A 16,291-nucleotide genomic window follows, 5' to 3' on the forward strand; every position below is an offset into this window, starting at 1 on the left:
AGTTTTATATTTTTAATCAAACAATTCACATGTGATTAAAGGGTACATTCTAAATTTTATTCAAGGTTATACATTTTGGTTTAACTGTGTAGAAAATCCAGCACTTTTTATACATATGGAGGGTACTCTATTTGCTAGACCAGCTGTATATCACTATGAGAGATTCCAAATGAATACTAATTTTTTTTTAAAGGTCTGATTCCCTCCATCTTTTTCAAGCACTCACCTATTACTTTGCTCTCAATTAGTTTGTCTAATGTTCATTTCTGAAAAATTTGAAACTTTAATCACATCAGTATTATGACTCAAAGTCATCAATTTTGGCCCCTCGTTTTTTTTTGACACTGAACTTTTCTACCCTCCCTGGTCATTGTGCTCTGTTAAATTTTTAACTGAATTTAAGAATTGCTGACATTTGTGCCTCGGAATTTACACACTCACTCACTCACTCACTCACTCACTCACTCACTCACTCACTCACTCACTCACTCACACACTCTCACACACTCTCACACACACTCTCACACACACTCTCACACACACTCTCACACACACTCACACACACACTCACACACACACTCACACACACTCTCACACACACTCTCACACACACTCTCACACACACTCTCACACGCACACTAACACACGCACACTAACACACGCACACTAACACACGCACACTAACACACGCACACTAACACACGCACACTAACACACGCACACTAACACACGCACACTAACACACGCACACTAACACACGCACACTAACACACGCACACTAACACACGCACACTAACACACGCACACTAACACACGCACACTAACACACGCACACTAACACACGCACACTAACACACGCACACTAACACACGCACACTAACACACGCACACTAACACACGCACACTAACACACGCACACTAACACACGCACACTAACACACGCACACTAACACACGCACACTAACACACGCGCACACTAACACACGTGCACACTAACACACGCGCACACTAACACACGCACACTAACACACGCACACTAACACACGCACACTAACACACGCACACTAACACACGCACACTAACACACGCACACTAACACACGCACACTAACACACGCACACTAACACACGCACACTAACACACGCACACTAACACACGCACACTAACACACGCACACTAACACACGCACTCTAACACACGCACTCTAACACACGCACTCTAACACACGCACTCTAACACACGCACTCTAACACACGCACTCTAACACACGCACTCTAACACACGCACACTAACACACGCACACTAACACACGCACACTAACACACGCACACTAACACACGCACACTAACACACGCACACTAACACACGTGCACACTAACACACGTGCACACTAACACACGCACACTAACACACGCACACTAACACACGCACACTAACACACGCACACTAACACACGCACACTAACACACGCACACTAACACACGCACACTAACACACGCACACTAACACACGCACACTAACACACGCACACTAACACACGCACACTAACACACGCACACTAACACACGCACACTAACACACGCACACTAACACACGCACACTAACACACGCACACTAACACACGCACACTAACACACGCACACTAACACACGCACACTAACACACGCACACTAACACACGCACACTAACACACGCACACTAACACACGCACACTAACACACGCACACTAACACACGCACACTAACACACGCACACTAACACACGCACACTAACACACGCACACTAACACACGCACACTAACACACGCACACTAACACACGCACACTAACACACGCACACTAACACACGCACACTAACACACGCGCACACTAACACACGCGCACACTAACACACGCGCACACTAACACACGCACACTAACACACGCACACTAACACACGCACACTAACACACGCACACTAACACACGCACACTAACACACGCACACTAACACACGCACTCTAACACACGCACTCTAACACACGCACTCTAACACACGCGCACTAACACACGCGCACTAACACACGCGCGCGCGCACTCTCGCGCGCGCACTCTCGCACGCGCACTCTCGCGCGCGCACGCGCTCACACGCGCACGCGCACGCGCACACACATATATTAAAATATATATATAAATATACTTTATATATATGTATATATGTGTGTGTGTATGTATATGTCTATATCTATATACATGTGTGTATATATATGTGTGTATATATATATATATATATATATATATATATATATATATATATGTGTATATATATATATGTGTGTATATATGTACACACACGCACACTAACACGATCCCAAGATCGTATTATATGGCGAGCTCTCCACTGGCCACCGTGACAGAGGTGCACCAAAGAAAAGGTACGCCTAAAGAAATCTCTTGGTGCCTGCCACATTGACCACCGCCAGTGGGCTGATAACGCCTCAAACCGTGCATCTTGGCGCCTCACAGTCTGGCGGGCAGCAGCCTCCTTTGAAGAAGACCGCAGAGCCCACCTCACTGACAAAAGGCAAAGGAGGAAAAACCCAACACCCAACCCCAACCAACCAATTTTCCCTTGCAACCGCTGCAATCGTGTCTGCCTGTCCCGCATCGGACTGGTCAGCCACAAACGAGCCTGCAGCTGACGTGGACTCTTTACCCCCTCCATAAATCTTCGTCCGCGAAGCCAAGCCAAAGGTATATATATATGTGTGTGTATATATGTGTGTGTATTTATGTGTGTGTATATGTGTGTGTGTATATGTGTGTGTGTATGTGTGTGTGTGTATGTGTGTGTGTGTATGTGTGTGTGTGTGTGTGTGTGTATGTGTGTGTGTGTATGTGTGTGTGTATGTGTGTGTGTGTATGTGTGTGTGTGTATGTGTGTGTGTGTATGTGTGTGTGTGTGTATGTGTGTGTGTGTATGTGTGTGTGTGTATGTGTGTGTGTGTATGTGTGTGTGTGTGTGTGTATGTGTGTGTGTGTATGTGTGTGTGTGTATGTGTGTGTGTGTATATGTGTGTGTCTATATGTGTATGTGTGTGTGTGTGTGTGTGTGTGTGTATTGTTATAGCCCGGAGGACCCCAAAACCCAGCAGCAATAGGTATTCAACAAGACAAATGGTTCCTTAAATAAAAGTTGCTTTTAATTATCTTTAAACATGAAACAGGATCAAACTTTAACTTATCACTATTGACTTAACTAACCTAACTTAACCCCCTTCTAAGTCTAAGCGCACGTGAATGTAATGTGTGTGTAAGTTCAGAAAAGTTCTTTGATTCACAGTCCAATCTCATTTCTCATTCCTCCACGTTCACTGGTTGCAGGCAATTCTTATACAGTGCATAGAATGTAACATTTATAAAGTTCACCAGGCTTTGGTGCTTGAAACGTAAATGGTTACTGCTCAGGAAGGTTCTTGTCAGTTTTCAGAGAAAGATTTGTTGTATGCTGACACAACTGATTCCTTTTTTAATCAGCCACTTCAGTGTCTTGCCAAAGAAACTGAAGATGAAGACCTCTTTCTTTCTGGTCAACTCAGAGTTTCTTTTTGTTTCCCTTATTTCAATTGAAACATTAGACAGCCAGTCCCCTCCCCTTGGATGAACCACAAGGGGTTTCACCAGGCTAAGATAAGCACTCACAACCCGTCTTCCAAATGGGGTTTTCCACAGCTTGCCAGCTTGTCCTGTTCCAGTCCCAATTGCTGCTGCTGACTGTAACACTGTAGATCTGATCTGTCTCTCTCTCTCTGAGAGAAAGCCCGTTTGAATCTCTCTGTTTGCAAAACCACCTGACGCTCTTAGAACAGCAAGTTCCACTCCAGACAGAATGCAGCTCTGACAAATTCATAAGTTGCCTTTTTGTAAACAACAATCCATTAGTGAAGTCTCTTGGGCACTCTCCAAAGCTTTTGCAAAGGCTCTGTTGGCTCCGACATGTCTAGCATGAGCAGAGCTCCAGTATTTTAAATAAGATCTGTTTTAAAATGTTTGTATGTGCCCTATTCTTTAAAAAAAACCTGCCCCAATTTATCTCCCAAAAACATATCTATATTCTGTTACAGTGTGTGTGTGTGTCTGTCTGTGTGTGTGTGTGTGTGTCTGTGTGTGTACAATCTAATGTACAACTTCACACAAAGCAGCTAGTGCTGGACCCAATCCTTTTTTTAAAAAAAAACTCAATTGACCGTCCCATGTGAAAGTGAAACGTACTTTCTGGTATGGCTCTATTCCCTGTCCGTCAACCATTTTTTATAGGTCAAGAAATGCTGACAAATAAAATGATCACTTGTCGTGATATGGTGTGTGTCTTCTGAAGGTGTCAGTTGTGTTGAGTATTATTTTTTGATGCTCTGAAATAGGAAAAGCACAAGACTGATGAGTTCAAGATCAGGGGCCAGGTGAATGGAATACATTTCAAATACCTGGATCTTGTAAAGTAGCAAAGATTGTGTTAGGTGAATTTGAGGATTATGTATGAGCATGCTATCATCCATGATCACACAGTCTTCTGATTGACTTAACTCTATAGTGGCTGAGCCCATGATTGCCTTAACCCTGTCCCCCAGGTACTATAATTTGCTGTTTGCTCCAGTTAATTGCAAAAGGAGTATTTGTTTGTGTACGACCTTCTGCAAAATATAGAAATGAACATTAAGAGAGTTTGTATTGATGTGTTAATGATCTGTATATCATGAGTGATTACCTGTGAGTGGGTAGATGTGCATAAGCACTAATCTTTGGACAAATGGTGGGCTTGTGCATGTATGTGGTGGATGTACTAATGAGTTTATTGTCATGCACATTGTACATGTGCACTAAAATTCTTACCTGCTGCAGTTGAACAAGTATTTCATTGAAAAACAATAGTATATATTAAATTCAATTAAAAGAGATAATAAATGACAAAAGATAGTTAAAAGTTATTGTGCAAGAAAAATGTGGCTGTATAAATAGTGCGGACAGGCCTTTTTGTGGCTTATGATTCGTGTGGTGAGGAGAGTCTTACGAGCCTGGCAGCTGTTATTGAAACAGAGGTGCTGGTGTTCAAGCTTCTGTGCCTTCAGCTCTCAGAGATGAATGACAAGAGGTTGTGACCAGAGTGATGGGGGATCATTTATGTTGTTGGCTGCCTTCTTGAGGTAGTGCCTCCCATAGATGCCGTCAGTGGAAGGGAGGTCAGAGCCTGTGATGGATCAAGCTATGTTTGCAGTCTTCTGCATTCCTGGGCAGTCATTACCAAACAAGGCTGTGATGCAACCTGTTAGCATACTTTGCACAGTGCATCTGTAGGAATTTGATGGAGTATTTAATGACATGTGTTACGGAGTCCAGAGGACTCCCAAAACCAGCAGCATTAGATATGCACCACAACACAGGGTTACTTAAACAAAAGTCATTTTTAATTATCTTTGAACAAGAAAACAGAATTAAACTTTAACTTATTACTATCAACTTATTTAACCTACCTAACCTACTTATTTCCCCTCCTCCTCCCCAATACTAAGAGCAGATGTGTGTAATGTATATTTAAGATTAGAAAAGTTCTTTGGATCACATTCCAATCTCACTGGTTGTAGGCAATTCTTGTTCTGTGCACAGAAGTTAGCATTAACAAAGTTCACCAGTCTTTGGTGCTTAACAGGCAAATGATTACCACTCAGGTCTTCAGAGAGAGATTCCTTTTCCAGGACATCCACAACTAATTCCTTCTTAATCAGTCTTGCTGATGAAACTTGCCCCCTTCAGGGTTCTCCAGATGATCCTCTTTCTTTCAGATCACCTTTCAGACTGCCAGCCTTCTGCTTTGACCTGGCAGCCTTCCAAAGTTAGCCAGCTTTGTCCTTCTGGAACTGATTTCTGTGTCTCCTCTCTGTTTCACTACCTCCCTCTCTGAGAGCAAAACTGTTCTCTGTCTCTGCAAAAATCACATGCTCTCAGGCAAGCTGTATGTTGATACTTTGTTGCCTCTTGCAAAAAAAGCACTCTGCAAATCCTGTGTTTTAAAATGTGTGTGTGCAAGCTGCTCTAACAATTCCTCCCAAACCACCTCTAAATACTCTGTCACACATGTCAAATGACTTCTTCATGGTTGCATCAATGTGCTGGTTCCAAGAAAGGTTTTTTTTTTATTGTAAGGACTCCCAGGTACTTAAAGGTACTAACCATCCCAGGTACTTAAAGGTACTAACCATCCCAGGTACTTAAAGGTACTAACCATCTCCACCCATCATTGTGGATAGGTGTGTGATCACTCAGCCTCCCCTTCCTAAAATCAATAACAAGCTTGGTGACATTGAAAGTAAGATTGTTCTTCCGGTTCTTGATCTCCATCCTGCATTCTGACTCATCATTTCCATTATACAGGTGCTTAACAGGCATCCCATCTATTAGATGGGATTAAGTCTATATTTTTTGGATGAGATATTGAAAAGAGGAAGAGCAGGAATTCCAGTAGCCAGATCTGAGTTTGACTATTGCATTTGTTCTGGGCATTGGTGAACAAGTATGCCTAAGAAGAACCTGAGATGTGATCTACTAGATAGCAGGAAACCTAGTGACAGAGAGGAAGATAGAATGAATATCTGGAGCTGAGCTGAATGAGTCTGATGGCTGAGGCACCATGCACAATTGAAAGTAGCATGTGGAAGGTGTGGTCTAGCATTTTGTTTCAGAGCTTTGGTGCATTTTTCATTAATTACTAGTGTTATGTTATTGACAGCCCTAAAATTAGTTTTGGAGGCATTAGAGGTAAACAGATACCTATAATGCAAATACAGAAATGTGTACATTCTTTATATGTTTACTAATTCACCTGCTGGCCTCCATTGCCCTTAATCTTTATGCTTATACAGACAGTCCCCAGGTTAAATACAAGTTCCATTACCTAGGACAGTCTTTAACTCTAATTTGTATTTAAGTCAGAACAAGTGCATATGGTCCTTATTTAGCTTCAGTTTGGCAAATGTTTATCTTACTATATAGCTTATTTAGTATATATTTTGCCTTTCAATACATATAAAACACTTCCCAACATCTTAAACATAATAATGCAGTACTGTACATAGCAAATCTAAGATTGATCTCTAAGCAAAACAGATTGGAGTTCTATAGCCAGTCTTTGATGACCATATCAATGACATAAAGTAAAAATAATAAATCACATCAGCACCCACTTCATATGTCAATAGATGCTACAAGCTACTATATAAAGGATGACTTTGGCAAGGTGATGGAGTATATATGGATCATATTCTGTTTAGTGTTCACTATATTTTTTTTAAAAATCCAAGAATCAAACAGGAGAGGAGAACTCTTGAAAGTTACTGAATGGCAGCCAGTATTTTTGGAATGGCAAACTGGTAGCAGAGAAGAACCAAGAGGAAAACATTTAAAATTCAAGACCCATCAGCAAAGACTTTTATCACTGAGTTTTAACAATGCTAGTTTGGAGTACAAGTTGTCATCTCTCATAATGGTTCTAGCGACCAAAATGAGCAGATAAGAGTTTAATTTGGGTGATTTACAACATGGAAAACTGGAGCCAATTTTTCCATCTGATTCAGAAGCTATCCAATCCAGTTGGAATAACCGGGATGCCGGCCGCGCCACGTCGCAGCGGCCAGCAGGTTGGTGGGGGGGGGGGGGGGGGGGAGGGGAAGGATCACATTGGAGTGATGAGCTGGGGGGAAGGTGCCAATTTTGAATTTAATTATAATCTAAATTTTAAATTATACTCAACCATCCTCACACTGGAAGTTGACACCATTCTACTTCTGGTCAACTTGCCAATTTGTTACTACAGGTTGTTCGTAAATCAGGCATCTTCAATCCGGGGACTGCTTGTACCCTTTCTTGCCTTTTACCTTGTATCATTCCTTTGAGCCTAAGGAATTTTTATTTCAACTTTCTTCCATATCAAATACGCAAAGTTTGTTTACTTTTGTTTGCCTGGAAAGGCTCATAATGTGGACAACTAATCCAACTTCCCTACCAAGAAGGAGTACAAGTTGAGGGACGCACTGAGGCTTGGTGCAGCCAACATGAGGATGCTGTGGGGAAGGGCCACAGACTGTAGTAGAGTCCTCCCGTTACTGGGCAATGAGGGGCTTGAGACCAAGGGGAAGCCTTTAAACAATAGTGGGGGTGGGGGGGGGGGGGGGAAGAGGATGATGCCACAGAGGTGGTAATGGTGTAAATAGAAATGAATGTAACAATGTAATGAAAATGCATGGATACGAAACTAAGGGTGGGAAGTGACTTTGAACTATTTTCCTTTTGTAAATTATTTATTGTAAATAAAGTCTAATTTTGGTTTTTAAAAAAAAGTTTTACTAATTCCTGACGCTGAGTGTTTTTAAATTGCTTGGCAAATTTCTATTGTCAGTTGTGATTCAGTTGGTAGAACTACCTCTTCATTAATTGTGGGTTTGTCCTATCTCAAGACTTGAGCATATAATATAGATTGACAACACTGCAGCACAGAGGGAGTTATACTGTTAGAGGTTTTATCTTTTGTGTGAGGTGCTAGATGAAAGCATTGTTTAAGCACTCGGTTGAATGTAAATGACTCCACAGTGCTACTATTTGTCCCTTAACCAATATCACGAAAATAAATTATCTGGCCATCATCGTGTTGCTGCTTGTGTGCCCTTTGAGTGAAAATTAGCAGTTATTATTTGTACAATTTATTACTGACCACATTTCAAAAGTATTTTCCAAGCTCGAAAGCAGTTTGGAATATTGTGAAATTGGCTGTCTTAATGCAAATCCTCTCTTGTCATTCACTTGGCTTTTCAAGAAATCTTTAAAATCATTCCTGGGGGGGGGGGGGGGGGAATGCAGAATATTATTGAGAGCAGGTGACAGTGCAACAGCTGAAGTGGTGTCATAGAGGACCATTTTATAAATATTATGCTCAATTAACTATTTGTGTTATTAATTATTTGTATCAGAAAATTACTTTTTCTCAATGATATTTTGAAGAAACAATTAATGGACAGTCATTTATCTAAGTTATGTTTAATAAGGGTGGCGTGGTTAGCGTAGCAGTTGGTTCCACGCTGTTACAGCAACTGGAGTTCGAATCCAGCACTGTCTTTATGGAGTTTGTACACTCTCCCGTGACTGCATGGATTTCCTCTGGGTGCTCTGCGGGTGTAGGTTATTCGCGAGTAATTGGGTGGCATGGACGCGTGGGTTGAAAGGGCCTATTATCGTGCTGTATGTCTAAATTAAAGGTAGATTAATATAAATTAAATCATGATTATAATAGGTGTGTATCATTAAAAACTTAAATGTTAATCCAGCCTACTTTTGTTTTATGAAAACAAATATATAATCTTCATTATATTTATCAGCAATTTATCAGGGACTATTATTCCTCTTCCTTTGATCAACAGAAGCACATTGCTGGTAACCAAAAGCACAGATGCATAGCCTATCTGTTATCCTGTTCACTGGTGCTTCCCTCCTCTGGGTAGGAGTTTTCACTTGGGGACAGGGAAGCTAAAGATCATTTCAGTCCAGCTGGCATGTCAATAGAGTGGAAGTTGGAGCATTCTTACTGAAGCTCAGCACTTCCACCTGCAATATAAAGGGAAATCTATCTCTGGATAAATAGCACATAGATCTGTGGCATCATCAAATAGGGAAATATTTGGTCCTGTTGGACCTGAATTCTGTGCATAGTTGTTCTAATTCAAATTGTCATAGACAGAACATAACGCAATCAAAATCTTATATAGGTGAGTATAATCCTAACCCAGGACTAAATCTAGTCATTTCTATAATGTTCACAATCACTTTAGGCAAGTACAGTTGTAGCAGTTTTAATGTAAGTTGGAAGTGACTTTTCTCAAGCATGGGATTTCTGTGCCTTTGAACCAGGTCCCTTTGATTTTATTTGCTGACTAAGGCAGAAAAATAATTCAGCATCGACTAGATGGGCCAAAGGGCCTGTTCTGTGCTGTTGTGTTCTATGGTTCTAAGGAATTTTACCATATATGAAAAACATAGTTTGAAATGTGAAGCCATTCTCCAAAATACTACAAAAAATTTCCACCACTCTGAAACCTTGTCATTAAGACCATAGGACATAGGAACAGAAATAGGCCATTCAGCCCATTGAGTCTGGTCTGCCATTTAATCATGAGCTGATCTATTTTCCCACTCAGTCCTACTGGCCAGTCTTCTTCCCATCACCCTTGATGCCCTGGCTAATCAAGAACCTATCAATCTCTACTTTAATACACCCGAAGACATGGCCTCCATAACTGCCTGTGGCAACAAATCCACAGATTCAGCACCTTGTGGATGAAGAAATTCCTCTGTATCTCTATTCTAAGAGGATACCCTCTTGTCCTAGACTCTTCCACTATGGGAAAATAACCTTTCTACATCTACTCTGTCCATGCTTTTGAAGATTCAAAATGTTTCAGTGAGATCCCCTTCATTCTCCTAAATTCCAATAAGTTACAGGCCAAGAGCTGTCAAATGTTTCTCCTATGATAACCATTTTATTCCTGGAATTATTCTTGTGTATTTCCTCAGAATCCTCACTAAGGTAAGCACATCCCTTCTTAAATAAAGAGCCTAGAACTGTTCATTATATTCCAAGTGAGGTCTCAACAGTGCCTTTTATTCCAAAATATAAATCATTGATAAACCTAAAAAGTGGGCCCAATAGCGAACCTTGTAGAACACCACTAGCAACTGACAGCCAATCAGAATATGATCCCTCTGTTCCAACTCTCTGCTTCCTCTCAATTAGCTAATGCTCTACCCATGCTACTATGTTTCCTGTTATACCATGGGCTTTTATCTTGTAGCCTCATGTGCAGCACCTTGTTAAAATTGTTCTGAAAATCCAAATACAGCATCCACTTCATCTCCTTTATCCAGCCTGCTTGTCACTTCTTCAAAGAATTCTAATAGATTTGCCAGGCAGAATTTTCCCTTTAAAAAAAACCACACTGGCTTTGGCCTATCTTGTCATGTGCCACAACCTCATCCTTGATAATCAACTTCAACATCTTCCCAACCACAGATGCCAGGCTAACAGGTCTATAATTTTCTTTCTTTTCCCTCCTTCCCTTCTTGAATAGTGGGGTGACATTTGAAATTTTCCAGGCCTCCGGGACCATCCCAGAATCTATTGATTTCCTGAAAGTGTACCATACCAATGGCTCCACAATCTCTACCCCTATTTCTATTTCTTTCAGAACCCAAGAGGTCAAACTATCTGGTCCAAAAGACTTATTTATTCTTAGACCATTCAGCTTTCTGAGCACCTTCTCCCTTGAAATGGTAACTGCATTCACTTCCCTTCCCTGATACCTCTGGTCATCCAGCACACTGCTAATGCCTTCCACAATGAAGACTGATGCAAAACACTAGACATTCTGCCATCTTCTTTATCTCCCATCATTATTTTTCCTGCATCATTTACTAGTATTCCTATATCTACTCTCACCTCTTTTACTCTTTATATATTTGAAGAAACTTTTTGTATTTGATAGTTTGCTAGCCTATTTTCATACTTTTCTCTCATTTTTAGTTGCCTTCTGCAAGTTTTTAAAACTTATCAATCCTCTATTTTCTGATGAATATCCGCTTCCTTGTATGTCTTCTCTTTTGCTTTTACATTGGCTTTGACTTCCCTTATCACCCACAATTATGACAATTTTCCATTTGAATATTTCCTTTTTGCAATGTATTTATTCTGCACCTTGCAGAAACTCCATCCATTGCAGCACTGCTGTCTTCTCTACAGGTGCCCCCCTCCAATCTACTTTGTCCAGTTCCTCTCATGCCTCTGTACAGCAGGTCCTCACTTAATGTTGTTGATATGTTCTTGAAAAGTGCTACTTTAAATGAAACGTTAACAAATCAATTTTACCATAGGCTCAATGATAAAAACAAATTAAGTTCCTCCTGTGTATTTCTGGTCATAAAAACATCAACAAACTTCTAAATAATGGGCCCAAACACTTTTAATATTAAACATTTAAATAAATGTGTTCTATACAGACATTTAAGAAAAATTAATTAAAACAAATAAAAATTATTCGATCAATTTTAGTGAATCAGTGTGACCGCGGTCGTAGTGATGGTGGCTGTTATGGGATGGGAAGCTATTGGGAACCTGCAGTGATCATTCTCACTGAAGGGCAGAGAAGCAGCTTGGTCATCACCACTGAAGGTGGAGGTGGGAGTGTTGCAAGAAATTCCTGATGTTGCCACAGGTTGGAGTGGAGTGATAGGTGGCGTTGATGGTGCTGTGACCTACTGAAACTTCTTGATTAGGTGGTTTTTTTTTAAAAAAGACACGTCTAAGTTTGTTGTGATGGTGTACAGTTGGCGCTCATTGCAACAGGAATTAATCAAGGAATAAATGTTTGAAAAATAAAAGTTGTTATTGTTTGGGTTTGAAAATGCTGGTAGGTGCTGCCTCTTACAAAGGGTGGTGCAGCATTTTTCTTCTTTCATTGTTATAATGAAACAATGTTATTCAACAACTTCCGCAATTCCTTTTCCCACACTAAAATACCAAGACTTCTGACTTTAGCTTCTCCTTACTAAATCACAAATTTTATTCAGGGATTTTGTGCTCACTGCCCCCTAATGGTTCCTTTGCTCTTTAAGCTCTCCAGTCACCTCATACAACACCCAATTCAGTACAGCCAATCCTCTGGTGGGCTCATTAACAACCTGCTTTAAAAAGCCATCTCATAGGCATTCTACAAATTCTCTCTCTTGAGATTGAGTCCCAACCTGGTTTTCCCAGTGGACTTACATATTGAAATCTTCCATTTCTCACCCTGTTGTTTGAGTTGCTTCCCCTCCATCTCCACCACTCAATGCCCGGTAACAAAAGGACTCTAGACTGTAGCCTTCCCCACAGCACCCTCATGTTGGCTGCGCCAATCCTCAGTGCTATTATATTTTAATTTGTCTATTTATGTGTTACATCATAGACCAGCAGCAATATAAATTCATTTAGACAGTGGTATCTTAAAACAATTTTTATTATTAACTATTAATAATATCTTAAATCTAAAATTTAACCCCAACTATGTGCAAATGTTTGTGTGTGTGGATTACCCAAACTATTACAGCTTAGGCACAATTCTGAAAAGTCCATTCAAAGTTCACTTTTAGAAATCTTGTGTTGAAACTCAGAGCCTTTAAACTGATGTTCACAAGTAATTATGAAGTAGGTGAGACACTGAGTCACAGACTTCTTAACACTTACAAATTCTTGTCGAGTTGCTTTCAGACTCCATCCATTGCAGGTGATTATGAAGTAGGTGAGACCCTGAGTCACAGACTTCTTAAAACTTACAAATTCTTGTCGAGTTGCTTTCAGAGAACTGTTTCTTCATACTCCCCTCTTCCAAGTGTTGGGGTTACGAAACATGACTTCCACGATGCTTCCATGAACCCAGGCAAGTTAAACAAAATGACCATTAGAATGGTCATGATCAAAATACAGGACTGATCCTGTTTCTTTTACCCAGGCATAGGTCAATCAAAAATGACCATTAACAGTATCACTGCTCTCCTCTGACAAGAAGCAGAAGTGACCATCTCCCTTGAAAGTCACTTCAATTCTGTCTCTCCAGATGAATAAAAACTGATTTTTTTTTCAAGTGTCTCATTCACATGACTTGATCAATACTGGCTTTCAGTTTCAATTTCTCAAAAACCTGAGTCATCAGCAGATGGCCTTCTATTGAACAGATGCCTTACTTAGGAAAATATCCATTGTTTCAGTCATTCAATTGAGAATAACACTGGTTTACAGTTGTTTTGGGTGCCAGGTTGTCTGTTCAAAATGTTATCTGTGAGTGTCTTTTCCTGTTCCAACCCCCAAACTAACTTTACTAAAAAATATATAAAATAAATAACAAATAAACTTCATTTATATACTGACATGTGAATTCTGAATGGCCATCATTAAGCAAATCATTGAGATTTTGCTTCATTGGCATTTATGTAAATATATTTCCTGTTATAAGGAATAGCTATACTGTTTGCAAAATATCTTTTAATATTAAAACAGCTGCATTTATGCAAGTAGTGATTCCAATCAAATGGCACTTGAGAATAAAAATAGAAAATGAAGAACACATTTCACCATTTTATTATGACAAAGCAGGACTACACTCCAGAAATGCTTCATTCATGCTTGAAGCCTTGTAAATGCTTTATTAGCTTAACAATTAAAGTGTTGGGTCAATGTATAATGTGTTTCAGTGCAATAAATAATCAATGTACACAAAGCAGCGTATTAATTCCTGAGTGGGTCATTAATATTAAAATGTTAATGTTATTTTTCTTCTATTGTTGATGCCTAACCTTCTGAGTGATTTCAGAATTTTATGCTTTTTAAAAATTTAGATGGTTATACGTGGTTCAGTGATAAATGTTGCATTTCACAGTCCAGAGACCGTGGTTTTGTGTTGGTGGTTTTACAGATTTAGTGTCTGAATTATTTTTACTGTATTTTCAACACGGTAGAAGTCGACTCCAGCTGTGCTGCCCAATTACACCCAAATTAACCTACAACCTTGTTGTTTTGGAATGGGAGGAAACCCTTGGACACGGGGAGAATGTACAAATTTCTTGCAGACTGTGTGAAATGAAACCTGAGTCACTGGCACTGTAATAGCGTTGCACTCGCCATGACCCACTATCGTGAACCATCAAATGAATCATCTCGATCATTAGGATCTGAATTGTCTGGTTTGGTTATTCTGATTAGAAACGAGGCAAAGATTATGAAATTCAGTCAGCGAGTCTGATCAGATTATTGAGTTATCGATCAAACTAGAATCAATAAAGGCCTGATTGATTGAAATATTTAACTGTTCCAATTTCAAATACACATACATTTTATCAGGGCCTTGGGAAGAATTTGATTTTGGAAAGTTGATGAAATTAAAGTAAAATGCATTTATTTTGAAAGTATAGGTTACATAAAAAGTAAATCCAAAAACCATGGTGCTTCAGAATGTTTGCACTTTATTAAAATACATAGGGGAATTCATTGATTTTTTTTAAATTACCAGATTCTTGCAGAGCACCTGTAATTACTTAAGAAAAATGAAAATGTTACATTAATTAATGTGATCTTGCTGAAGAGAACTGTACAGTTGGATCAATATTTTCCATGTTACAAGGCCAATATTAAAAGGATGACTCTTAAATAGAAAACTAGTGAAATGTTCCTAAAAATTAATGGTCTTGATTTTTTTGCCCATGCTTGCTTTTATAACTAAATATGTATTGTTTCTGTTCTACATAGTTCTAGCATCCTCTGGTATTGACTATGATGTCAAGATTTGGACACCACTGGAAGGAATACCAGCCTTCGACAGAAAACTTGCAGAAGAGGTATGCAATCAGTTCAATCAATGTTGATGTGCAAATTGTTTGAAAATCATCTCATGATGAAACAAGAGTCTTATTCTGGAAAGAAATCTGTCCAATTTCATTCACATAAATATTGTTAATACAGGTTTGTCATACTTAAAGTCATTGGAAACTTGATTGATTGAATAAATTACAACACTATGCAGAGGAAGTCCAAATGGAAAGTCAGGAGTAGTAGTTGTGGTGGTGGTAGGAACAATGTTAAATATAGGCTAGAAGTTCCAATTGTGCTTCTCCCAACTCCACTTTTGGGTAATGCATCTTCCTTTTTGTACATGATTACTTAAAAAAAGGCCCTTTGCCAAATGGAAGCAGGGATCTAACACTAGTTTTAGATCAGACTAAAGGAAGCTTCATTTTCCCAACTGTAGTTCCACAAACGATATACTTCGAGCTGGAGGTTTGTGCACAAATCCTCCTGACACAATTAGGTCCTTATTGATCTGAGTATCATTTTTAAAAAATGTGCTGTCTGATCCAGGTTTTAAGCCTGTGTGGTATTGAGAGTGAAATTTTGACTTTTGCATGGAGGGGTTTACCATACGACAGATTTTCATGTCTTGCACATTCATCTTCAGGTTTGTCCAAGTCCAGATAGGTTTGTTCATTTATATTGTAGCCTTGACATCTATAAATTAGGTACAAACTTTTCTCCGTCACATTTCTGTTTGTTGTAACCAATTTTGAGTATCAATTTATATTCCCATTTTCTTGGATGTTGTACAATCAGTAAAATGTAAACTATCCCTAATGGCTTGGTCAAAATGGCTGGATCTACCACTGAGCAGTCCTGGGGCAACTTTATCAAGGTACCCT

The 16,291-nt window shown here is 39.6% G+C and overlaps 1 protein-coding gene across 5 annotated transcripts in view; it reads left to right on the top strand.

Moving 5' to 3' along the window:
* Positions 1–16,291, top strand: part of dcaf6 (ddb1 and cul4 associated factor 6) — a 156,190-nt gene that overhangs the window by 137,707 nt on the left and 2,192 nt on the right. For all 5 annotated transcript variants that reach the window (XM_069889246.1, XM_069889247.1, XM_069889249.1 and 2 more), the window contains one exon: positions 15,348–15,436. In XM_069889246.1, coding sequence (XP_069745347.1) covers positions 15,348–15,436 — 89 coding nt within the window. The remainder of the gene's footprint in view (positions 1–15,347; positions 15,437–16,291) is intronic.

Source organism: Narcine bancroftii, chromosome 7, assembly GCF_036971445.1.
Source record: "Narcine bancroftii isolate sNarBan1 chromosome 7, sNarBan1.hap1, whole genome shotgun sequence".
Classification (NCBI taxonomy): Eukaryota; Metazoa; Chordata; class Chondrichthyes; order Torpediniformes; family Narcinidae; genus Narcine; species Narcine bancroftii.